The 26,204-nt window shown below is 36.9% G+C and overlaps 1 protein-coding gene across 2 annotated transcripts in view; it reads right to left on the reverse strand.

The window, feature by feature from the left end:
• LOC123565051 (ankyrin repeat domain-containing protein 54-like) overlaps positions 1–26,204 on the reverse strand; it is a 46,824-nt gene that overhangs the window by 15,540 nt on the left and 5,080 nt on the right. The window contains exons 3-5 of one of the 2 annotated variants that reach the window (XM_045359052.2): positions 20,576–20,623; positions 19,179–19,277; positions 11,990–12,061 (exon numbers count right to left, since the gene is read on the reverse strand). In XM_045359052.2, the coding sequence (XP_045214987.2) occupies positions 11,990–12,061; positions 19,179–19,277; positions 20,576–20,623 (219 nt within the window). The remainder of the gene's footprint in view (positions 1–11,989; positions 12,062–19,178; positions 19,278–20,575; positions 20,624–26,204) is intronic. The other variant, XM_045359053.2, reaches the window with a different exon arrangement.

Below are 26,204 nucleotides of genomic sequence, written 5' to 3' on the forward strand. Positions count from 1 at the left end.
GAAACTGTTGGCCGCACCCTCAGATAATCAATAAACGTGTCAAACGGTCTGATTGTCACCTTGATAATCAGTCCGTAATTAGCACGTGAAGCAATCAGTGCTCGCGCGGCACATCCTTTAATGTTTGCAGACTGCCGACTGCAATGTATTAAACATTTTTGACTGGTTTCCAAATGTTTCTGACTGGATCCAAATGGTTTCAACGGGGATCCACTTCTTTTATTTAGAATCCGACGGATGTCTTTTTTCTCAAAAGGCTATGTTTGATCACGGGTAAAAAAAAAACAAATGGTCATTGCATTTAATGAGACATCACACGGGAAACCGATATAACTGAGGAATGGCAAAAAAATATATCCGGCAAAAAGTTAAGGATGTTAATAAGAAGCAAATAATTTCATTAGTCAAGATCAATTTAACAGAAAACAAATGTTTAATAAAAGAGTACATAATAAATGTACCGTATTTTCCCGAATTAAGGCCCCCCCTCTAATTAACGCCCCCCACCCATTTTGGAGGGAAAAAAATCAACAAGAACGGGAAAAAATCACCTACCTCATTTTTATAAGTCCACATAATAAGTAATTTACAGTACTAAAGTCCAATGTATTAAAAATTAAACACACTTTTAAACAATCCATGTACCGTAAGTCCAAAACATTTGTACTAAGTACGGTATGTAACAGAAAATTAAACGGTAAATACATTTTTGATTTGTTTTTACACCACTCGCGCACACGCTTCCTGCCGACTTTAAACAAACTTGCAGCAATGTGTTTACGATATACCCTTTTCTTCGGCAGTTTTAAGAACTTTTAATTTAAAAGCAGGCACAGCAGCGTGTCAAACCATTGACATTGTGTATTGCGCAATTAGCTACCCGCATGTACTAAGGAAAATGTTATCGGAGTACACAGCTGTTTGGGTCATGACGTAATGTGTAGTGTCGCGAGCGTGTCAAAAAGCCAGACATGGAATACACGAGGTACCGTATTTAAATGCATAAAAGACACACTGCATTAAATTGGATGCCAAATAATTACGTTTTGGGGGGATTAAACAACTCAAAACACTTTACAGCTAGATTGAACGATGTTTTTAAGTTTTGTAAAAATTTTCATTTTTTATTTTTTTACCTCAAATAAACGCCCCCTCTTTGGAAAATGTAACGCCCCCGGGGGCGTTAATACGGGAAAATACGGTATGATACTTTGATCCTGACTAAAGAATTTATTTTGAATGGGATATGCTTACTGTAGTAAGCTTAGCTTTTAAAATTAAATGCAGTTAATTGAAATGTGAGCTTGAAGTTTAACTGGAATGAAATATTGTCTTTGAGTGATTTGGCACCAGGTGTTGCTGTTTAACATGTACATTTGAACTTAAAAGAACAGATGTTCTTAAGAGAACACAGGTAAGATATCTTGAACATGGCAGTGAAGTTTAACTGGAACGAAAAATTGTCTTTGAGTGGTTTGGCACCAGGTGTTGCTGTTTAACATGTACATCTGATCTAAAAAAAAAACATTATGTTCTTAAGAGAACATAGGTAAGATATCTTGAACATGGCTGAGGACAAGGTTTGTAAAGTCACAACTTAATATCTTATTTTTTTAGGGGGTGGGGGTGCGGGGGAACGGGAGAGGAAACAAAATTTCACATGTTGATTATAAATATTGATGGAAAATTAAAAATGAAAAAAAAAGAGTGAAGTTGTGGGGGGGGGGGGGGGGGGGGGGTGGGGGGGGCAGAGGATGCATGATCAGTGGTGGGCATGACTGGGTGGAGGAGTGAGGTGGGGGAATGGTACAACTTGCATGTTGATAAATAATCATGGAAGGTTTGAAAAAAAATTTAAAATAAGAAATGAAAAAAAAAAAAATTTTTTTTGGAGGGGGGGGGGGGGGGGGGGGGGGGGGGGAGTGTGACCAAGGCAAGTGGGTGACCATGTGTGGGTGTGCAACTTCACATGTTTATAATAAATGTTCACAGAAAAGAATGAAAGAAATTTAATGAAATTCTGCCAAATGGTAAATTTGTTATGTAAAAATATGTGGAATTTTAGAAAATTAAAGGGCAATAACTCCGGTTACAAAAGAAACCCGTTCGAAATTGTGTGTGCACAACCACATTATAGTGCTCTAAATTCTGTTTAAGTTTCATAGTTCAAGGTCAAATAGATCAAAAGTTATGATGCAGAAATTGCCATATCTATAGATCTATAGTACCCTATATAGTTAACACTGGAAACTTCTAAGGGCCATAACTCTGGTATTACTTGGGCAATCTGTCTGAAACTTGATGGGCCCTATAACCTCATAGTGGTGAACATGTATATGAAGTTTGTTTAAAAAAATTAAAATAAGGATTTTTTTTTTTTTTTTTTGTGGGTCGGGGGTCGGGGGATAGGGAGGGGTGTGATCAAGGTAAGGCGGTGACCAGATGTGGGTACACAACTTCACATGTTTACAATAAATGTTCATGGAAAAGAATGAAAGAAATTTAATGAAATTCTACCAAATAGTAAGTTTGTTATGTACAAATATGCGGATTTTTATACAATTAAAGGGCAATAACTCTTAATTTACAAATAAATCCGAACGAAATTGTGTGTACACAACCACATTATGGTGATCTAAATTCTGTTTAAGTTTCATAGTTCCAGGTCAAATATATCAAAAATTATGATGCAGAATTTGCCATATTTATAGTACCCTATATAGTTAACACTAGAAATTTCTAAGGGCCATAACTCTGGTGTTACTCGGGCAATCTGACTGAAACTTGACGGGCCGCAAGAACTCATAGCGGTGAACATGTATATGAAGTTTTAAATAAATATTCACAACCATTTCCTAGATATGGCTCCGGATGGACGGAAGGACGGATGGAAGGACGGACGGACGGACAACGCCAAAACTATATCCCATTGGGCAAACACGTCTGACCATGCCCTTGTGGGGTGGGGAGTCGCAAGTCTGACAACACCCTTGGGAAACTCTGGTCTGGTCCCACCCTTGGGCAAACACTGATCTATTCTTGCCCTTGAGCAAACACTGATCTATTCATGCCCTTGGACATAAAGTGTATGGGAATTTTACTTGTACGTTGGGATTAAATTTCGTGGATTGACCCAACCACGAAATCCACGAAAATTAGTCCCCACGAATATTAATGATTTCACAGTAAATGTTAACAAGAGATCACAGAGTGATCTTGGCGCCCACCAATGTGCCATTTTTGAGTGTTCCAAATTTCAAGACTTACTGACAAGCTCAAGGTCAAATTTCATTTCCATACACAACACTGTGCATGTGGTTCAAATTTGAAAGCTGTAGCTTGAGAAATGTGAAAGTAGGTCACTAGATCAATTTCAAGGTCAAAGTTCTTTGTACACAAAACTATGCATGTGCATCAAGATTGAAGGCTGTAGTTTGAGAAATTTGAAAGTAGGTCACTAGGTCAATCTTAAGGTCAAAGTTTAATTTGGTACACAAAACTATGGAAGTGGTGCAAATTTGAAGCCTGTACCTTCAAAAATGTGAAAGTAGGTCACTAGGTCAATATCAAGGTCAAAGTTTGTTTCGGTACACAATCCTATGCATGTGGTCTAAATTTGAAGCCTGTAGCTACAGAAATGTGAAAGTAGGTCACTAGGTCAATCTTAAGGTCAAAGTTCATTTCAGTACACAAAACTATGCATGTGGTCCAAATTTGAAGCCTGTAGCTTGAGAAATGTGAAAGTAGGTCACTAGGTGAAAATCAAGGTCAAATTTTATTTCAGAATACAGAACTATGAATGTGGTCCAAATTTGAAGATTGTACCTTCAAAAATGTAAAGTAGGTAACTAGGTCAATGTAAAGGTCAAAGTTTGTTTCGGTACATAAAACCATGCATGTGGTCCAAATTTGAAGGCTGTAGCTTGAGAAATGTGAAAGTAGGTCACTGGGTCAAAATCAAGGTCAAATTTCATTTCGGAACACAAAACTATGCATGTGGTCCAAATTTGAAGCCTGTACCTTCAAAAATGTGAAAGTAGGTCACTAGGTCAATGTCAAGGTCAAAGTTTTTTCGATACACAAAACTATGCATGTGGTCAAAATTTGAAGGCTGTAGCTTGAGAAATGTGGAAGTAGGTCACTAGGTCAAAATCAAGGTCAAAGTTCATTTCCGAACACGAAACTATGCATGTGGTCCAAATTTGAAGCCTGTACCTACAAAAATGTGAAAGTAGGTCACTTGGTCAATGTCAAGGTCAAAGTGTTTTCTGGTGCACAAAACTATGCATGTGGTCCAAATTTGAAGGCTGTATAACTTGAGAAAATGTGAAAGTAGGTCACTAGGTCAAAATCAAGGTCAAATTTCATTTCGAAACCAAAATTATGCATGTGGTCCAAATTTGAAGACTGTACCTTCAAAAATGTGAAAGTAGGTCACCAGGTCAATGTCAAGGTCAAAGTTTTTTTCGGTACACAAAACTATGCAGGTGGTTCAAATTTGAAGGCTCTAGCTTGAGAAATGTGAAAGTAGGTCACTAGGTCAAAATCAATGTCAAATTTCATTTTGAAACATGGAACTATGCATATGGTCCAAATTTGACGCCTGTACCTTCAAAAATGTGAAAGTAGGTCACTAGGTCAAAATCAAGGTCAAAGTTCTTTCCGGTGCACAAAACTATGCATGTGGTCCAAATTTGAAGGCTGTAGCTACAGAAATGTGAAAGTAGGTCACTAAGTCAAAATCAAGGTCAACTCATGTCAAGGTTCATCTGCCTCTCAAAAATATACATGTGGTCCAAGTTTGAATGTTGTAGTTATTGACAAGAAGATTTTAAAAACTTTTCCCTATATAAGTCTATATGAAGCATGTGACCCCCGGGGCAGGGCCATATTTGACCCTAGGGGGATAATTTGAACAAACTTGGTAGAGAACCACTAGGTGATGCTACATTACAAATATCAAAGCCCTAGGCTTTGTGGTTTGGACAAGAAGATTTTCAAAGTTTTTCCCTATATAAGTCTATGTAAACCATATGACCCCCTGGGCTGGGCCATATTTGACCCTAGGGGTATAATTTGAACAATCTTAGTCGAAGACCACTAGATGATGTCACATACAAAATATCAAAGCCCTAGGCCCTGTGGTTTTGGACAAGAGGTTTTTCAAAGTTTTTCCCTATATAAGTCTATATAAACCATGTGACCCCCAGGGCGGGGCCATATTTGACCCCAGAGAAATAATTTGAATAATCTTGGTAGAGGACCACTAGATGATGCTTCATACCAAATATCAAAGCCATAGGCCCTGTGGTTTTGGACAAGAAGGTTTTCAAAGTTTTTCCCTATATAAATCTATGTAAATTATAGAAATAAACAAAGGGCCATAACTCACTCATAAATTGTTGAACCAGTCTGATTTTCAGGGGGACACAACTAGGGTACCAATACATCATTCTGACAAAGTTTGGTCAAAATCCCCCCCAGTAGTTTCTGAGGAGATGCGATAACGAGAAATTGTTAACGGATGGACGGACAGACGGACTGACGGACGGACGGACCACGGACGCAGAGTGATTTTAATAGTCCACCATCTGATGATGGTGGGCTAAAAACTGCCCACACTGAATGATAGACCAGTCCATTGTAGATATTTAGCAGGGTAAAGGTTAAGTTCACTTAAGAATTATTCTGAGATTGTTTTTGTATATACTCTCTTTGTTTTTTTTAAAAAGTACAAGTAAATTAACAAGATTTTTTGTCATTTATAAAAAAATAAACCACAATAAAACCTTAGCTGTAAATGTATGTACATAATTTCTCACAATAACATAAAAACATACACATCCTTTGTATAATTTATAATAAATGTTCACAGAAAAGAATGAAAGAAATTTAATGAAATTCTGCCAAATGGTAAATTTGTTATGTAAAAATATGTGGAATTATAGAAAATTAAAGGGCAATAACTCTGGTTACAAAAGAAACCCGTTCGAAATTGTGTGTGCACAACCACATTATAGTGCTCTAAATTCTGTTAAAGTTTCATAGTTCAAGGTCAAATAGATCAAAAGTTATGATGCAGAAATTGCCATATCTATAGATCTATAGTACCCTATATAGTTAACACTGGAAACTTCTAAGGGCCATAACTCTGGTATTACTTGGGCAATCTGTCTGAAACTTGATGGGCCCTATAACCTCATAGTGATGAACATGTATATGAAGTCTGTTTAAAAAAATTTAAATAAGGATTTTTTTTTTTTTTTTTTTTTTTTTTGTGGAGCGCGGGTCGGGGGATAGGGAGGGGTGTGATCAAGGTAAGGCGGTGACCAGATGTGGGTACACAACTTCACATGTTTACAATAAATTTTCATGGAAAAGAATGAAAGAAATTTAATGAAATTCTACCAAATAGTAAGTTTGTTATGTACAAATATGCGGATTTTTATACAATTAAAGGGCAATAACTCTTAATTTACAAATAAATCCGAACGAAATTGTGTGTACACAACCACATTATGGTGATCTAAATTCTGTTTAAGTTTCATAGTTCCAGGTCAAATATATCAAAAATTATGATGCAGAATTTGCCATATTTATAGTACCCTATATAGTTAACACTAGAAATTTCTAAGGGCCATAACTCTGGTGTTACTCGGGCAATCTGACTGAAACTTGACGGGCCGCAAGAACTCATAGCGGTGAACATGTATATGAAGTTTTAAATAAATATTCACAACCATTTCCTAGATATGGCTCCGGATGGACGGAAGGACGGATGGAAGGACGGACGGACGGACAACGCCAAAACTATATCCCATTGGGCAAACACGTCTGACCATGCCCTTGTGGGGTGGGGAGTCGCAAGTCTGACAACACCCTTGGGAAACTCTGGTCTGGTCCCACCCTTGGGCAAACACTGATCTATTCTTGCCCTTGAGCAAACACTGATCTATTCATGCCCTTGGACATAAAGTGTATGGGAATTTTACTTGTACGTTGGGATTAAATTTCGTGGATTGACCCAACCACGAAATCCACGAAAATTAGTCCCCCACGAATATTAATGATTTCACAGTAAATGTTAACAAGAGATCACAGAGTGATCTTGGCGCCCACCAATGTGCCATTTTTGAGTGTTCCAAATTTCAAGACTTACTGACAAGCTCAAGGTCAAATTTCATTTCCATACACAACACTGTGCATGTGGTTCAAATTTGAAAGCTGTAGCTTGAGAAATGTGAAAGTAGGTCACTAGATCAATTTCAAGGTCAAAGTTCTTTGTACACAAAACTATGCATGTGCATCAAGATTGAAGGCTGTAGTTTGAGAAATTTGAAAGTAGGTCACTAGGTCAATCTTAAGGTCAAAGTTTAATTTGGTACACAAAACTATGGAAGTGGTGCAAATTTGAAGCCTGTACCTTCAAAAATGTGAAAGTAGGTCACTAGGTCAATATCAAGGTCAAAGTTTGTTTCGGTACACAATCCTATGCATGTGGTCTAAATTTGAAGCCTGTAGCTACAGAAATGTGAAAGTAGGTCACTAGGTCAATCTTAAGGTCAAAGTTCATTTCATACACAAAACTATGCATGTGGTCCAAATTTGAAGGCTGTAGCTTGAGAAATGTGAAAGTAGGTCACTAGGTGAAAATCAAGGTCAAATTTTATTTCAGAATACAGAACTATGAATGTGGTCCAAATTTGAAGATTGTACCTTCAAAAATGTAAAGTAGGTAACTAGGTCAATGTAAAGGTCAAAGTTTGTTTCGGTACATAAAACCATGCATGTGGTCCAAATTTGAAGGCTGTAGCTTGAGAAATGTGAAAGTAGGTCACTGGGTCAAAATCAAGGTCAAATTTCATTTCGGAACACAAAACTATGCATGTGGTCCAAATTTGAAGCCTGTACCTTCAAAAATGTGAAAGTAGGTCACTAGGTCAATGTCAAGGTCAAAGTTTTTTCGATACACAAAACTATGCATGTGGTCAAAATTTGAAGGCTGTAGCTTGAGAAATGTGGAAGTAGGTCACTAGGTCAAAATCAAGGTCAAATTTCATTTTCGAACACGAAACTATGCATGTGGTCCAAATTTGAAGCCTGTACCTACAAAAAATGTGAAAGTAGGTCACTTGGTCAATGTCAAGGTCAAAGTGTTTTCTGGTGCACAAAACTATGCATGTGGTCCAAATTTGAAGGCTGTATAACTTGAGAAAATGTGAAAGTAGGTCACTAGGTCAAAATCAAGGTCAAATTTCATTTCGAAACCAAAATTATGCATGTGGTCCAAATTTGAAGACTGTACCTTCAAAAATGTGAAAGTAGGTCACCAGGTCAATGTCAAGGTCAAAGTTTTTTTCGGTACACAAAACTATGCAGGTGGTTCAAATTTGAAGGCTCTAGCTTGAGAAATGTGAAAGTAGGTCACTAGGTCAAAATCAATGTCAAATTTCATTTTGAAACATGGAACTATGCATATGGTCCAAATTTGACGCCTGTACCTTCAAAAATGTGAAAGTAGGTCACTAGGTCAAAATCAAGGTCAAAGTTCTTTCCGGTGCACAAACTATGCATGTGGTCCAAATTTGAAGGCTGTAGCTACAGAAATGTGAAAGTAGGTCACTAAGTCAAAATCAAGGTCAACTCATGTCAAGGTTCATCTGCCTCTCAAAAATATACATGTGGTCCAAGTTTGAATGTTGTAGTTATTGACAAGAAGATTTTAAAAACTTTTCCCTATATAAGTCTATATGAAGCATGTGACCCCCGGGGCAGGGCCATATTTGACCCTAGGGGGATAATTTGAACAAACTTGGTAGAGAACCACTAGATGATGCTACATTACAAATATCAAAGCCCTAGGCTTTGTGGTTTGGACAAGAAGATTTTCAAAGTTTTTCCCTATATAAGTCTATGTAAACCATATGACCCCCTGGGCTGGGCCATATTTGACCCTAGGGGTATAATTTGAACAATCTTAGTCGAAGACCACTAGATGATGTCACATACAATATATCAAAGCCCTAGGCCCTGTGGTTTTGGACAAGAGGTTTTTCAAAGTTTTTCCCTATATAAGTCTATATAAACCATGTGACCCCCAGGGGTGGGGCCATATTTGACCCCAGAGAAATAATTTGAATAATCTTGGTAGAGGACCACTAGATGATGCTTCATACCAAATATCAAAGCCATAGGCCCTGTGGTTTTGGACAAGAAGGTTTTCAAAGTTTTTCCCTATATAAATCTATGTAAATTATAGAAATAAACAAAGGGCCATAACTCACTCATAAATTGTTGAACCAGTCTGATTTTCAGGGGGACACAACTAGGGTACCAATACATCATTCTGACAAAGTTTGGTCAAAATCCCCCCCAGTAGTTTCTGAGGAGATGCGATAACGAGAAATTGTTAACGGATGGACGGACAGACGGACTGACGGACGGACGGACCACGGACGCAGAGTGATTTTAATAGTCCACCATCTGATGATGGTGGGCTAAAAACTGCCCACACTGAATGATAGACCAGTCCATTGTAGATATTTAGCAGGGTAAAGGTTAAGTTCACTTAAGAATTATTCTGAGATTGTTTTTGTATATACTCTCTTTGTTTTTTTTAAAAAGTACAAGTAAATTAACAAGATTTTTTGTCATTTATAAAAAAATAAACCACAATAAAACCTTAGCTGTAAATGTATGTACATAATTTCTCACAATAACATAAAAACATACACATCCTTTGTATAATTTATAATAAATGTTCACAGAAAAGAATGAAAGAAATTTAATGAAATTCTGCCAAATGGTAAATTTGTTATGTAAAAATATGTGGAATTATAGAAAATTAAAGGGCAATAACTCTGGTTACAAAAGAAACCCGTTCGAAATTGTGTGTGCACAACCACATTATAGTGCTCTAAATTCTGTTAAAGTTTCATAGTTCAAGGTCAAATAGATCAAAAGTTATGATGCAGAAATTGCCATATCTATAGATCTATAGTACCCTATATAGTTAACACTGGAAACTTCTAAGGGCCATAACTCTGGTATTACTTGGGCAATCTGTCTGAAACTTGATGGGCCCTATAACCTCATAGTGATGAACATGTATATGAAGTCTGTTTAAAAAAATTTAAATAAGGATTTTTTTTTTTTTTTTTTTTTTTTTGTGGAGCGCGGGTCGGGGGATAGGGAGGGGTGTGATCAAGGTAAGGCGGTGACCAGATGTGGGTACACAACTTCACATGTTTACAATAAATTTTCATGGAAAAGAATAAAAGAAATTTAATAAAATTCTACCAAATGGTAAGTTTGTTATGTACAAATATGCGGATTTTTATACAATTAAAGGGCAATAACTCTTAATTTACATATAAATCCGAACGAAATTGTGTGTACACAACCACATTATGGTGATCTAAATTCTGTTTAAGTTTCATAGTTCGAGGTCAAATATATCAAAAATTATGATGCAGAAATTGCCATATTTATAGTACCCTATATAGTTAACACTAGAAATTTCTAAGGACCATAACTCTGGTGTTACTTGGGCAATCTGACTGAAACTTGACGGGCCGCAAGAACTCATAGCGGTGAACATGTATATGAAGTTTTAAATAAATATTCCCAACCATTTCCTAGATATGGCTTCGGATGGACGGAAGGACGGATGGAAGGACGGACTGATGGACAACGCCAAAACTATATCCCTCCGACTTTCATTGGGGGATAATTAGACAACTGAAATCCATTGCTATAAATAACTGAATTCTGTACTGTTTTTGACTCAGCTCATAACCACAAGCAAAACACTGGTATAACCATGCCTCTGGGCAACCCCGTCTGAAAATGCCATTGGGCAAACACGTCTGACCATGCCCTTGTGGGGTGGGGAGTCGCAAGTCTGACAACACCCTTGGGAAACGCTGGTCTGGTCCCACCCTTGGGCAAACACTGATCTATTCTTGCCCTTGAGCAAACACTGATCTATTCATGCCCTTGGACAAATGCTTGTTAGATGATGCCCATGGGCAAGCACTGGCCTGAACATGCATTTAGGAAAACACAAGTCTGAACATGCCCTTGGGAAAACACAAGCAAGTCAGACCATGCCCTTGAGCAAACACTGGTCTGAACATGCCCTTAGGAAAACACAAGTCTAAACATGATCTTGAGAAAACACCAGTTTGAACATGCCCTTGGGAAAACACAAGTCTGAACATGTCCTTGGGAAAACACAAGCAAGTCAGACCATGCCCTTGGGCAAACACTGGTCTGAACATGCCCTAGGAAAACACAAGTCTGTACACGATCTTGGGAAAACACCAGTTTGAACATGCCCTTGGGAAAACACAAGTCTGAATGCAAGTCAGATGATCATGCCCTTGGGCAAACACAGATCTGACAAACCCTAGGGCAAACACAAATATGACCACGCCCCTTAGGCAAACAGAAATCAGACCACTCCCTAGGCAAACACAAGTCTGACAGTGCCCTTGAGCAAAGTCAAACCTCTGTCTTAACCTCTATTTAGTTCAAAAACCTACTTTTATTGCTACAACTGTAAATCAGCTTAACAACTCATATTACAATTAAAGTAGGCCCTAAGTCCTAAGGCTACTTTCAGAGATGAACAATCAATGAGTTTCTGGTACTGGGCAATACCCAGATAAACATTTAAACAATGATCAAGAAGACTTCTGTAAACATTCTTTAAAAGAATGAAAAACTTTCAAAACCACTTTTTATCTAACAGTTTTTGTTTATTTAAACTATGAATGTCAACAAGCACATCAATGTCTTTGTTTCTTTTTTTTGTCAGAGATGGTGCATTTTATCATAATGAACATGCATATTTGTTTGTGATAGCACCTTGTGCCAGAAATTCTCATATTTCCCCCAATACCTAAATACTTTTATCTATCTTTAATGTATATAGTTTCAATTGTTCTTAAAATGCTTCTGTCCTACTTAACTTTAAAATACTTACACAAATGCAACGGGGTGTTCCCAATAAAATCCTTTTTATTAGGATCAGCACCTTTATCCAGTAAAACTCTCACTGCAACAAGAAGATTATTATAAATCAGATATTAACAACTGTTTTATTTACAATAATTAGTTGTCCTTTTTTAATGTTAAACGTTTGAAGTTGTTTCTGTTGTTGCATAAAGAGAATGCAGAAAAATGAATTTTATAGTGTAATTTAATCAATCCATGGTAGTTTTGGTGGTAAAGTATCTGATATTATTTGACTACAATAACACCACTAAATAAGAGTATTTCTAACATGACCCAATTTGTTTTCCTGTCAAACAAAGTTGAAAATTGTGTGTTATTTTGCAACAATTTATTTTTCTGACTTCACAATTATTACATCATAGTGTCAAACAGCAGAGCAGCGGCACGCTGGATGAAACCAACAGAAAACTGGCAAATATTTGATGGATGTCATCAAGGATGCTTATGATAATCCCTGATAACGTGTTTGAATCAGAATAATATATCTCAGTGATATTCTCTTGAATAAAGTTATTGTTTGTCGTTTAGATGCATACCATTATATCACGAGGGCTTTGCCCTTGTGATATAATTCTTAGCATCTAAACTTCCAAAGTATGAATTTATTCAATGATAAATCACTGTAATAGTTATGGATATATTATTTCTTAAACAACAATCAATTTTTTGGCTTTTTCTTTCACAAAAAGCATTGAAAAACTTAAAAATTAACTCCATACACATCACATGCATATTACACTACATGGAGCTACTGCACAGCCGGGCATGTATCATGTTAATTAGCATAGGGGTCACTAAAATTGTATCCGTACACTGTCAACAAAACAAATTAATTTCAATTCATCAACTTTTCTTTTATTCACAATTTATTAGTTTATAATGGAACTTATGTCAAGCTAATAATTACTTTATATAATTACTACTGATGTCTTCCTTATAGACTTACAAAGCCTGTTGAGATCAAGTAATCTGTACTTATGTTTTTTTCTTTCTTCATAATGACGCTGATATTTTCTTAGAAAAGCCTCTTCTCTCAAAGCTCATCTCAACAGACCTTAGAGCCAGAGATAATATTGAAAATTTTGCTAAGGAAGTGCTATTAAAGAGGACTTGATGGCAGAGATATTTATTTCATAGGACTCTAATGACTGATGCCAGCTTATCTCCCTTGTTTATATTATCAGTCAAAGATAAATGTTTTCTTCTTCTAAGCTGCTTCATGGAGTATATGTGAAATAGACTATAAATTATGTATATTTCAGTCGTATTTATAGTTTACTTAACTTGTTGAATAAAAACTATTATGTCAGAGGCTCAAATAATGTCAATATATCCAATTCATTCTATAAATTCAAAACTGAAACCTAGCCCTTACCATACTGACATGAGTGATTCTGCCTTTGAGGCCAGTATAGATCAAGATCAGCCTGCAAATCCATCCATGCAGTCTGATCAAGATCTGCAATGTTCGCCATTCAGTCAGTGTCTTTTTGGTAAGCACACCTTTTAACAGTTAATGTTTCTGTCCAAATTGAAAGATGGACAAGTTCATTATAGAAATTTAGCTGGGTAAGGGTTAGTTACATTCATTTGATATCCTCTATATACAAACACAAACTATACACTGCTCATTACAATGTGACAACTTTTAAATAACTTCCAGACATCAGAGAAAGGAGTAATGTAACAAGAGCTGACACAGGAGACAGCAGGCTCGACTATTTCGATGCTGGATAGTGAAACTAGGCACATCTGTGGAAACTGGAGCTGTCACTGGAGTGTTTAATGATTCCAGTGATGGATGAAGATATTGCACAATAGCTTGACTCTGTGTTAAAAACTTTAAGTAATAAGAGAGGTAAAGATAAAGTTTATCAAAACATTAAACAAGTATAATTCTAAGCAAAAAGGGGGCATAATTCATAAAATATTGGTGTAAGAGTTATGCAACTTGTGTCATATGATTTCAAGTTTGAATCCAATGCATTTCATTATAACTGAGATATAGTGAAAATGCATTAAATAAACCTTAAATTCTAAGTAAAAGGGGGAACAATTCATGAAAAATTTGTGCCAGAGTTATGCACCTTGTGTCATATGATGTGGGTGATGATATTGAACAACTATTTTAAGTAGGAATCAAATCCATCCAGTAATTACAGTGATAGAGTGAAAGTGCATCAAAACTTTAACCTGAAATTCTAAGTAAAAAGGGGGAATAATTCATAAAAAATTTGTGCCAGAGTTATGCACATTGTGTCATATGATGTTGGTGATGATGTTGAACAACTATTTTAAGTAGGAATCAAATCCATTCAGTAACAACAGAGATAGAGTAAAAGTGCATCAAAACTTTAACCTGAAATTCTAAGTAAAAAGGGGGAATAATTCATGACAAATTTGTGCTAGAGTTATGCACCTTGTGTCATATGATGTGGGTGATGATGTTGAACAACTATTTTAAGTAGGAATCAAATCCATCCAGTAATAACAGAGATATGGTGAAAGTGCATCAAAACTTTAACCTGAAATTCCAAGTAACAAGAGCTGTCACAAATGCCCCCCGCAGCACCTTGACCTTTGACCTGGTGACCCAAAGTCAGTTGGGGCGGTGTACTCAATAAGTACTACCAGCATGTGAAGTTTGAAGGTCCTGGGTGAAGTGGTTCGCATGTGAAGTGCCTTCATGCAAAAAGTTAATGTTGGCCCCTGTGACCTTGACCTTTGACCTGGTGACCCCAAAGTCAGTAGGGTTGGTGTACTCATAAAATACTATCAGCATGTAAAGTTTGAAGGTCCTGGGTGAAGTGGTTCACGAGTAAAGTGCCTTCATGCAAAAAGTTAATGTTGGCCCCTGTGACCTTGACCTTTGACCTGGTGACCCCAAAGTCAATAGGAGTGGTGTACTCAATAAGTATAATCAGCATGTGAAGTTTGAAGGTCCTGGATGCAGTGGTTCGCGAGTAAAGTGCCTTCATGCAAAAAGTTAACGTTGGCCCCTGTGATCTTGACCTTTGACCTGGTGACCCCAAAGTCAGTAGGGGTGGTGTACTTAATAAGTACTATCAGCATGTGAAGTTTGAAGGTCCTGGGTGCAGTGGTTCGCGAGTAAAGTGCCTTCATGCAAAAAGTTAACGTTGGCCCCTGTGACCTTGACCTTTGACCTGGTGACCCCAAAGTCAGTAGGGGTGGTGTACTCAATAAGTACTATCAGCAAGTGAAGTTTGAAGGTCCTGGGTGCAGTGGTTCGCAAGTAAAGTGCCTTCATGCAAAAAGTTAATGTTGGCACCTGTGACCTTGACCTTTGACCTGGTGACCCCAAAGTCATTAGGGGTGGTGTACTCAATAAGTACTATCAGCAAGTGAAGTTTGAAGGTCCTGGGTGCAGTGGTTCGCGAGTAAAGTGCCTTCATGCAAAAAGTTAACATTGTGACGAACGAACTAAATAACTAATGAACGAACGGACAGACAGTTGAAAACTAATATGCCTCCCTTTGGGGGCATAAAAGGGGGAATAATTCATGAAAAATTTGTGCCAGAGTTATGCACCTTGTGTCATATGATGTGGGTGATGATTTGTTTGTTAGTTTTGGGTTTAACGCCGTTTTTCAACAGTATTTCAGTCATGTAACGGCGGGCAGTTAACCTAACCAGTATTCCTGGATTCTGTACCAGTACAAACCTGTTCTCCGCAAGTAACTGCCAACTTCCCCACATGAATCAGAGGTGGAGGACTAATGATTTCAGACACAATGTCGTTTATCAAATAGTCACGGAGAACATAAACCCCGCCCGAGGATCGAACTCGCGACCCCGGTATCCGTAGACCAACGCTCTTACCTACTGAGCTAAGCGGGCGGGCTTGTGGGTGATGATGTTGAACAATTATTTTAAGTTTGAATCAAATCCATTCAGCAATAACAGAGATAGAGTGAAAGTGCATCAAAACTTTAACCTGAAAATCTAAGTGAAAAGGGGGGATAAATCATGAAATATTGGTGCCAGAGTTATGGCCTTTATGTCAGATGATGTGGGTGATGATGAGGAATTTTAAGTCTGAATCAAATCCATCGCGCAATTACAGAGATAAGAAGAAACAAGAGGGCCATGAAGGCCCTGTATCGCTCACCTGACCTATTGACCTAAAGATCATCAAGATAGTTTCATTAAGATATGGTCATAAATGCGGTGTTAACTAGCTTTTCTTTGATTTGACCCAGTGACCTCCTTTTTGACCCCACCTGACCCAGATTCAAATTTGACCTAAAGATCATCAAGATTAACATTCTGACTAAGTTTCATAAAGATAAAGTCATAAATGTGGCCTCTAGAGTGTTAACAAGCTTTTCCTTTGATTGACCCAGTGACCTAGCTCAAGACCCCACCTGACCCAGATTTGATCTTGACCTATAGATCATCAAGATTAACATTCTGACCAAGTTTCATTAAGATATGGTCATAAATGTGGCCTCTAGAGTGTTAACTAGCTTTTTCTTTGATTTGACCTTGTGACCTAGTTTTTGACCCTACATGACCCAGATTCAAACTGGACTTTGAGATCATCATGAGTAACATTCTGACCAAGATTCATGAAGATACATCATAAATGTGACCTCTATGGTATTAACAAGCTTTCTTTTGATTTGACCCGGTGACCTAGTTTTTGAACCCAGATGACCCAATATCAAACTCGTCCAAGATTTTATTGAGAGTAACATTCTGACCAATTTTCATTAAGATTGGGCCAAAATTGTGACCTCTAGAGTGTTAACAAGCTTTTCCTTTGATTTGACCTTGTGACTTAGGTTTTGATCCTAGATGACCAAATATCAAACTCATCCAAGATTTTATTGAGGGTAACATTCTGACCAAGTTTCATTAAGATTGGACAAAAATTGTGACCTCTAGAGTGTTAACAAGCTTTTCCTTTGATTTGACCTGGTGACCTAGTTTTTGACCCCAGATGACCCAATATCAATCTCATCCAAGATTTTATTGAGGGTAATATTCTGACCAAGTTTCATTAAGATTGGACCAAAATTGTGACCTCTAGAGTGTTAACAAGCTTTTCCTTTGATTTGAACTGGTGACCTAGTTTTTGACCCCAGATAACCCAATATCAAATTCATCCAAGATTTTTTGAGGGTAACATTCTGACCAAGTTTCATTAAGATTGGGCCAAAATTGTGACCTCTAGAGTGTTAACAAGCTTTTCCTTTGATATGACCTGGTGACCTAGTTTTTGACACCAGATAACCCAATACCAAACTCGTCCAAGATTTTATTGAGGGTAACATTCTGACCAAGTTTCATTAAGATAAGGTCAAAATTATGACCTCTAGTGTATTAACAGTCAAATTGTTGACGACAACGGACGAACGACGAAGCTAAAAAGAGAAAGTGTAAAAAAAACTTTAACAAGCAAATTCGATAAATTGGTATCCCCCGCCGAAAGGGTCTGTGGTGAGGAATGGCAAAAAGATATATCCGGCAAAAGGTTAAGGATGTTAATAAGAAGCAAATAATTTCATTAGTCAAAATCAATTTAACAGAAAACAAATGTTTAATTAAAGAGTACATAATAAATGTATGATACTTTGATCCTGACTAAAGAATTTATTTTGAATGGGATATGTGTACTGTAATAAGCTTAGCTTTTAAAATTAAATGCAGTTAATTGAAATGTGAGCTTGAAGTTTAACTGGAATGAAATATTGTCTTTGAGTGGTTTGGCACCAGGTGTTGCTGTTTTACATGTACATTTGAACTTAAAAGATCAGATGTCCTTAAGAGAACACAGGTAAGATATCTTGAACATGGCTGAGGGCAAGGTTTGTGCAGTCACAACTTAACATGTTGAAGGTTTGAACATATAAAAAAAAAGGAATGGAAATATATATATCTATATATAGATATATGTATATATTTATTTTTTAGGGGGTGGGGGTGCAGGGGAATGGGAGAGGAAACAAAATTTCACATGTTGATTATAAATATTGATTGAAAATTAAAAATGAAAAAAAAAAAAAAAGGTAAAAGGGTGAAGTTGGAGGGGGGTGGGGCTTCACATGTTTATAATAAATGTTCACAGAAAAGAATGAAAGAAATTTAATGAAATTCTGCCAAATGTTAAGTTTGTTATGTACAAATATGTGAATTTTTAGACAATTAAAGGGCAATAACTCTGAAGTTACAAAAAGAAATCTGTAAAAATTGTCTGTGCACAACCACATTATAGTGCTCTAAATTCTGTTAAAGTTTCATAGTTCTAGGTCAAATATATCAAAAGTTATGATGCAGAAATTGGCATATCTATAGATCTATAGTACCCTATATAGTTAACACTAGAAATTTCTAAGGGCCATAACTCTGGTGTTACTTGGGCAATCTGTCTGAAACTTAATGGGCCCCATAACCTCATGGTGGTGAACATGTATATGAAGTTTGTTTGAAAAAAATCTAATATAAGGAATGATTTTTTTTTTTTTTTGGGTGGGGGGGTGTCGGGGGATAGGGGGGAGGTGTGTGATCAAGGTAAGGGAGTGACCAGGTGTGGGTACACAACTTCACATGTTTACAATAAATGTTCATGGAAAAGAATGAAAGAAATTTAATGAAATTCTACCAAATGGTAAGTTTGTTATGTACAAATATGTGGATTTTTATACAATTAAAGGGCAGTAACTCTTAATTTACAAATAAATCCAAATGAAATTGTGTGTACACAACTACATTATGGTGATCTAAATTCTGTTTAAGTTTCATAGTTCTAGGTCAAATATATCAAAAGTTATGATGCAGAAATTGCCATATTTATAGTACCCTATATAGTTAACACTAGAAACTTCTAAGGGCCATAACTCTGGTGTTACTTGGGCAATCTGACTGAAACTTGATGGGCCGCAAGAACTCATTGTGGTGAACATGTATATGAAGTTTTAAATAAATATTCCCAACCATTTCCTAGATATGGCTCCGGACGGACGGAAAGACGGAAGGATGGACGGACGGAAAGACGGACGGACAATGCCAAAACTATATCCCTCCATCTTTCGTCGGGGGATAACAAAGGTGGGGACGCGGAAAGACGCCGATGCCAGGTCGAGTAGGATAGCTCTCCTTATACTTCGTATAGTCGAGCTAAAAAAGTTCCATACCTATTTCTTGGTAGCCTTGTGAGGCTGCAATATGAAGAGGGGTCCTCTTTTTCTCATCTTCACAAGATGGATCTGCCCCACCCTCCAGAAGCTCGACAACTGCAAACACAGTACAATCTTTAGACAAACATCAATAAACCAAGAACACTGGTACTCAGCATTCTCGCATGCTGGAGCCTTAGGTCTGCTAAGGTGTCCGGGTTGAACCTCTGGCACAGTTTGCTTAATCTTTTGCAATTCACTAAGTATCAGTTCGAAGCCTTACTGATTTAAAGTTATTATTTTGAACTATTTACATGAAAACCTATCTATTGTCAAAATTATCCTTTTAAAGTAGTTCTGCATTTTCATATCAAAATTTCTTCTACAATGTGGAATTAGATTAAACCTAGATTTTTCAAAACTTCAGAATATACTTAGAAAATTGGCAAATAAAAAATATAGGATCATAATAATTATCATGCTTGATATTTTGCTAGGCTGATCTGAAAAATTTGGACTCCCAGCAACATTTCTGCTACTTGTGTAACGAGTACCAGGTATTATTCTAGGCTTTCTGGATAAATGAGGTTACACCGTCACTTTCTATTAATCAAACCTGCTTACTGACTGAGTAATGGTAAATATTGAACTGATTTAATACTTTGATTTTCATCTAAATTTTCAGCTTTTAAATAGAGAGATTATGCTAAATTTTAAGTAAAAAGTAATGTGAACCAAAGTAAAATAAGAGCTTGTAGAACACAAAATGCCCCCTTGATGCATTCAGTAGTCTGCACAAGGAACAGAAATTATTTAGTCACTGTGACCTTGACTTTTGACTTACTGATCTCCAAATCATTAGGGGTCATCTGCTGGTCATGGTCAACATCAATATTAAGTTTCGTGATCCTAGGCCAAAGCATTCTCAAGTTATCGTCCGGAAACTGTTTAACTGTTCCAGGTCACTGTGATCTTGGCTTTTGACCTAGACCTAAGTATTCTTGAGTTATCATCTGGAAACCGACTGGTCTACTGACCGACCGACAGACTGACCAACCGTCCAACATCAGCAAAACAATATACCCTTCCTTCTCCATAGGGGGCACAATTAGTATGTTAAAGTTAGAATATGGTAACTATGAACTAAACACTTAATACTAGTATACTATCAGCTCCTTCCGAATTCTAGGTTTTGAAAGAGATACTGTAAAATTGTAATATTAATGGGGGCGGTGGGGGGTCAGGGGAGGGGTACTAATTTTTGTGGATTTTGTCACTGTGTTAAATTAAAGCCCAATGAACAAATTATATACTGTTCTTTTTATCTTTGAAACAGAATTTTTGTTTTTTGGCAAAAGCCACAAAATTTCATGCCCATGAAATAAAATGATTTTAAGGTATAAGATAAAGTCTACCTGTAATGTAGTCATTGTCATTACAGGCTGCTCTCAATCTTCTTTCATCTGAAAAGAAAAAAAAAATTTTTGTTTATACAGGGACTAGAACTATATCTGGTTTAAATGGGTCAACCGTCTTGTTGTACTTATAAAATAGACTGGCCTGGTTTATAGGTTGGTCAGGGCTACAGATATGTATTGTATTTTGCCATCGAAATATTTCTATAAAATGCTTCTTCCCCTTCCGTTTGGATCCATCCATGCTCACCAACAAGTTTGTTTATTTTATAGACTGTAGGGGATTCCCTTGTATATATTCCTTTAAACACCTCAGAATTGCAGGGTAACCTCAGATATTAGATGTAACAGCAATTTACACGGAGATTGGCCATTCCTGCGAAAGGGAGCATCACTGTAACATGAAAGTAATTGTTGAGATGAAATGATTTAAAACTAAATTATTCTGTAATGAATAGAAAGGGCCACTGTAATTACAGTCAAACCTGTGTTAAAGACCACCTCTGAACTAAGACCACCTGGCTCTAAAGACCACATGTTTTGTTTCCAATTTTAACAGTATTTTAACCTGTGAATAGAGACCACCTCCCAATAAAGACCACATTTTGGAGCTAGGGAGATTTCATGAATTTCCTCTTCCATTTATTTCTGAATATCCTTGAGGTGAGATCTATCCGAAGACCTTCAAATATTCATGTCTGAACACAGGATTGGGCAGCGAGTGTTGAGGAAGTATATTTTTGAAAACTGAACACGGGATTGGGCAGTGGGTGCTGAGGAAGTATATTTTTGAAAACTGAACACGGGATTGGGCAGTGGGTGCTGAGGAAGTATATTTTTGAAAACTGAACACAGGATTGGGCAGTGGGTGCTGAGGAAGTATATTTTTGAAAACTGAACACGGGATTGGGCAGCAGGTGCTGAACAAGTATATTTTTTAAAAACTGAACTCGGGATTGGGCAGCGGGTGCTGTCACAGGAAGTATATTTTTGAAAAATTGTACACGGGATTGGGCGAGTGCTGAGGAAGTATAGTTTTGAAAAACTGAACACGGGATTGGGCAGTGGGTGCTGAGGAAGTATATTTTTGAAAAACTGAACTATATGGAATTCAATTCTTTGAACAATTCTTAAAGAAGACCATCCAAGGAACATCCCTATGAAGTTTCATCAAAATTGACCTGATGGTTTAGGAGGAGATGTTGTTTAAAGGAAAGTGTGGACGGACGGATGCCGGACAGATGGACGGACGGACGCCGGACGGTGAGTGATCACAATAGCTCACCCTGAGCCTTTGGCTCAGGTAAGCTAAAAACTGACTTATATTAATTCTGTGCTCAGGTGGCAATTCTTCTATAACTTAAATTAATTATTATGCAAAACATTTATCAAAATACCTGCAACATTAAATTCCTGTTGTCTTTTATTAATTCTATCAAATTGCAAAATTGCAGATGGGGTCTATACAACTTGGCTTAGAGATTGTTACTGAAAAGCAGTTTTTCCTAATTAATTAAAGGCACGCCATAGAAAAAAAACCAATTGAAAGTGACATATATTAGGCCAAGACATTGTGTTTAATGTCTAAACATTTTACTACATGGATGTAACAATATGCACAGTATTCGATGTATTAAATTCATTTTAGACCACACTTCGTTTCTAAAGGATATAAAAGTGGTTATTTATCTATGTTTTTAAAACTATACTGAACTACCGGTATACTCTGGTAGAGTTGCATATCTTGTCACACTAATGTAAATTGCATCTACAAGAAATTACAGTAACCTTAAGTAATGAAGAAGACAATAAACTTTATAAAAACTTTAACCTAAATTTCTAAGAGGGGCATAATTCTGGAAATAGAATTACACAACTTGTCACACTGATGGACATTGTCACTATAAGCAACTACAGCAAAATTCAACTGCATACCTTAAGTAAGGAAGAAGATACTGGACTTCTTAAAAACCTTTTACCAATGCCGACTCCGGGGCAAGTGCAATAGCCCTCCTTATTGTTCGGAAAGTCAAGCTAAAAACAGGGGTTTAATAGGGTTATTCTTAATGAGCTTGTCCTTTGGTGTCCCTAATCCAAAAGCTGTCTTTCTTCTTATCCCTATGACAAATCCCTATTTGAGCCGCACCATGAGAAAACCAACATACTGCATTTGTGACCAGCATGGATCCAGACCAGCCTGCGCATCAGCGCAATATGGTCAGGATCCATGCTGTTCGCTTTTAATGCCTATTGCAATTAGAGAAACTGTAAACGAACAGCATGGATCCTGACCAGACTGTGCAGATGCGCAGGCTGGATCCATGCGCAGGCTGGTCTGGATCCATGCTGGTCGCAAATGCACTATGTTGGTGTTGTAAGTGGAAACTATTAGATGGCAAGTTCAGTTTTATAAATAACCGATTGCAATTGAATATTTCCAAGGTGGTCGACTTTATCATCTCTCTGGGTTTATCATCAGTACCGGTAAACAAATTAGTAAAAACAAGCCCTCTTCTTTCTTCTAATAGTTGAGCCTAATTCCAGAAGGCTGGATAAATTAGCCAATATCTTTTTTTTAGAATTGCGGCAGTTTTCTGTTTCCCAGCAACAACAAGCGCCTATTAATCAAGAAATATGAGGAAGTGTTGCACAATACTGCTAAAATACTGATACTGTACTTTGTGACATTACATAAATCACAAAAATTATGTGAAAATATCACCTTAGTTCTAAAATCCTCACTTACTAGTACCTAATATGACCTTTGATAAATATCAACAAGGTTCAGTTTTTTTCATTTCATCTGCCAGGGTTTAAAGACCTTTTTTAGGATTCTTTACTACACACAGATTTTTTAAATGATTTTACATAATATCAACTTCAATATTTAGTTCATTAATTTCAGTGATCATTAAAGTATGTCAGTGTGCCCATTTTAAAGGTATGGACAGAATAAGTAAATGACCAATTTGAAATTGGCACCAAGAACTGAAGCAAATTAAAATGGTTTCTTAATAGATTTTGCTAAACCTAAAACAAGAGCTGTCAGTAAGACAGCACGCTCGACTTTTCTCAGTGCCTGACTCTGAATTAGAGCTTTGCCAGTAAAACCTTTATAAAACTTTAACCAAACAATAAGTTAAAAAAGGGCATAACTCTGTCAAAATATAAATCAGAGTTATGGGGATTGTTTCTCCTGGTGTTTCTCCTTTGAAAGTAAATAACTATTTTAAGTTTCAAGTCAACAGCTTTGGTAGTAACAGAGATATTTGATTTTATCAAAAACTTTAACTAAAAAATTGTTAAAAAGGGGCATAACTCAGAGTTATGGGTATTGTTTCTCCTGGTGTAGACGTTTCAAGTCAATAGCTTTGATAGTAACAGAGATATTTGATTTTATCAAAAACTTTAACCAATGGAGCCGCTGACCCAAATGCTGGGGCAAGTGCAATAGCTCTACTTCTTCAAAAAGTCGAGCTAAAAACTATAAATAGTTTTCAAAATTTGTTTTAAGAAAACTTCTTCCAGTCCACTGACCATGGATATTGTTTGTTTGCTGGGCTATAAGAATAAAATCTGTAAGAAAATCCTTTGGTATCATAGAATGCAAGCAAAAACAATAGCAGACTCGAATTTGGCCTAGAAATCATCAAGATAAATATTCTGACCAAGTTTCATGAAGATAGGGTTATAAATGTGGTCTCTAGGCTGTTTAGAAGCTTTTCCTTTGATTTGACCTGATGACCTAGTTTTTGAACCAACATGACCTAGTTTCAATCCAGGCCTGGAAATCATCAAGATAATCATTCTGTGCAAGTCTGTATAAAAAAAAAGCATAAGTGAAACTTCCATATGGCTGAAAGGGCCAAACTAGAAAATTCTGCGCCTTTCAGGGGCAGTAACTCCAGAACCCATGAAGGAATCTAGTCGGTTTTCGAAAGGAACTGAGATCTTATTGTGACTTAAGTTGTGTGTAAGTGTGGTTAAAATCAAATATAAAATGTCACTACTATCGTGTTCACAAGGTAAAAATTAACAAATTTTGGCTCTTTTAGGGGTCAATCAGGGGCCGTAATTCCTGAACCTATTATTGGATCTGACAGATTCATCATGGAATCCAAAATTTAATGTTGTTGAAGATATTTTGCAAGTTTGTATCAAATCAAACCATAAATGAAGTCTCTAATATGGCTGCAAAAGCCAAAATAGCAAAGTTTGGCCCTTTAAGGGGCCATAACTCTGGAACCCATGATGGGATCTGGCCAGTTTTTGAAAGGAACCGAGATATTATGCCAATACAAGTTGTGTGCAAGGTTGATTAAAGTTGGTTGCAAAATGTTGTCTCTATCGTGTTCACAAGCCAAAAATAGCAAATTTTGGCCCTTTAAGGGACCATAACTCTGGAACCCATGATGGGATCTGGCCAGTTTTCAAAAGGAACCGAGATATTATGCCAATACAAGTTGTGTGCAAGTTTGATTAAAGTTAATTGCAAAATGTGGTCTCTATCGTGTTCACAAGCCAAAAATAGCAAATTTTGGCCCTTTAAGGGGCCATAACTCTGGAACCCATGATGGGATCTGGCCAGTTTTCGAAAGGAACCGAGATATTATGCCAATTCAAGTTGTGTGCAAGTTTGATTAAAATTGATTGCAAAATGTGGTCTCTATGGTGTTCACAAGAAATTGTGAACGGACGACAGACAGACGGACAATGGACAAAATGCGATCACAAAAGCTCACCCTGTCACTATGTGACAGGTGAGCTACAAACACTATTGACCTCTGATGTGACCTTGACCTTTAGACTAGGGTCTGGGTGTTAGGCATGACACATCATCTCATTATGGGTTACATTTGTGTCAAGCCCTACAGGAAGTTATTGACCGGACAAGTGTGGCCTTGACCTTTGAGTTAGGGTTCTGTGTATTGCGTTAGCCACATTGTCTGTTTATGGGGATCATTTATGCCTTAACAAATAGTTGAGTTACAGACCAGACAGGAAAAAAGCCGAGACATTTGACCTCCAAGTGTGACCTTGACCTTTGAGCTACAAGTCCGTGTCTTGCGTATGACACATTGTCTCATTTTGGTGAACATTTGTATCCAATAATATTAAAATCACTTGAAGGGTGACAAAGTTACAATCTGGATATGAAATCTGGACGAATGAACAAACAGTCCAATCACTGCAATTATAATTTGTAAGGATGGGTTTAAAAGTATCATTTATACCTGACATTTGGGTACACATGTTATTGAGACACGTGAAAAGAACTGAAAAACAATATGTGCAACACAGTAAATGCCAAACCTACTGTCAGATGAGTGCAAATATATAAAGGGAGATGTTTTTAGGACAAATCTATTATTACAAATGTAATTAACTAAAAGGTGAAACTTTTACAGTTTATTCTGTCGATCTGTTTTGATATTTTGTCTGATTTGTGTAAGTATGAGTAAGCAATCAGCCCTGAATGCTGTTTTTCTCTCAACTTACCTTTTTTCTTCAAACAGTGTGAATTGTGGATTCCTAACTGAATGCAAGGTGGTAAAAAAGGACAAACAGAACACGAACAGTGGTTATCGTACAAATGACCTTTATGAACTATCCTGTCAGTGAGAAGCCA

This window comes from Mercenaria mercenaria, chromosome 2 (assembly GCF_021730395.1).
Source record: "Mercenaria mercenaria strain notata chromosome 2, MADL_Memer_1, whole genome shotgun sequence".
Lineage (NCBI taxonomy): Eukaryota > Metazoa > Mollusca > Bivalvia > Venerida > Veneridae > Mercenaria > Mercenaria mercenaria.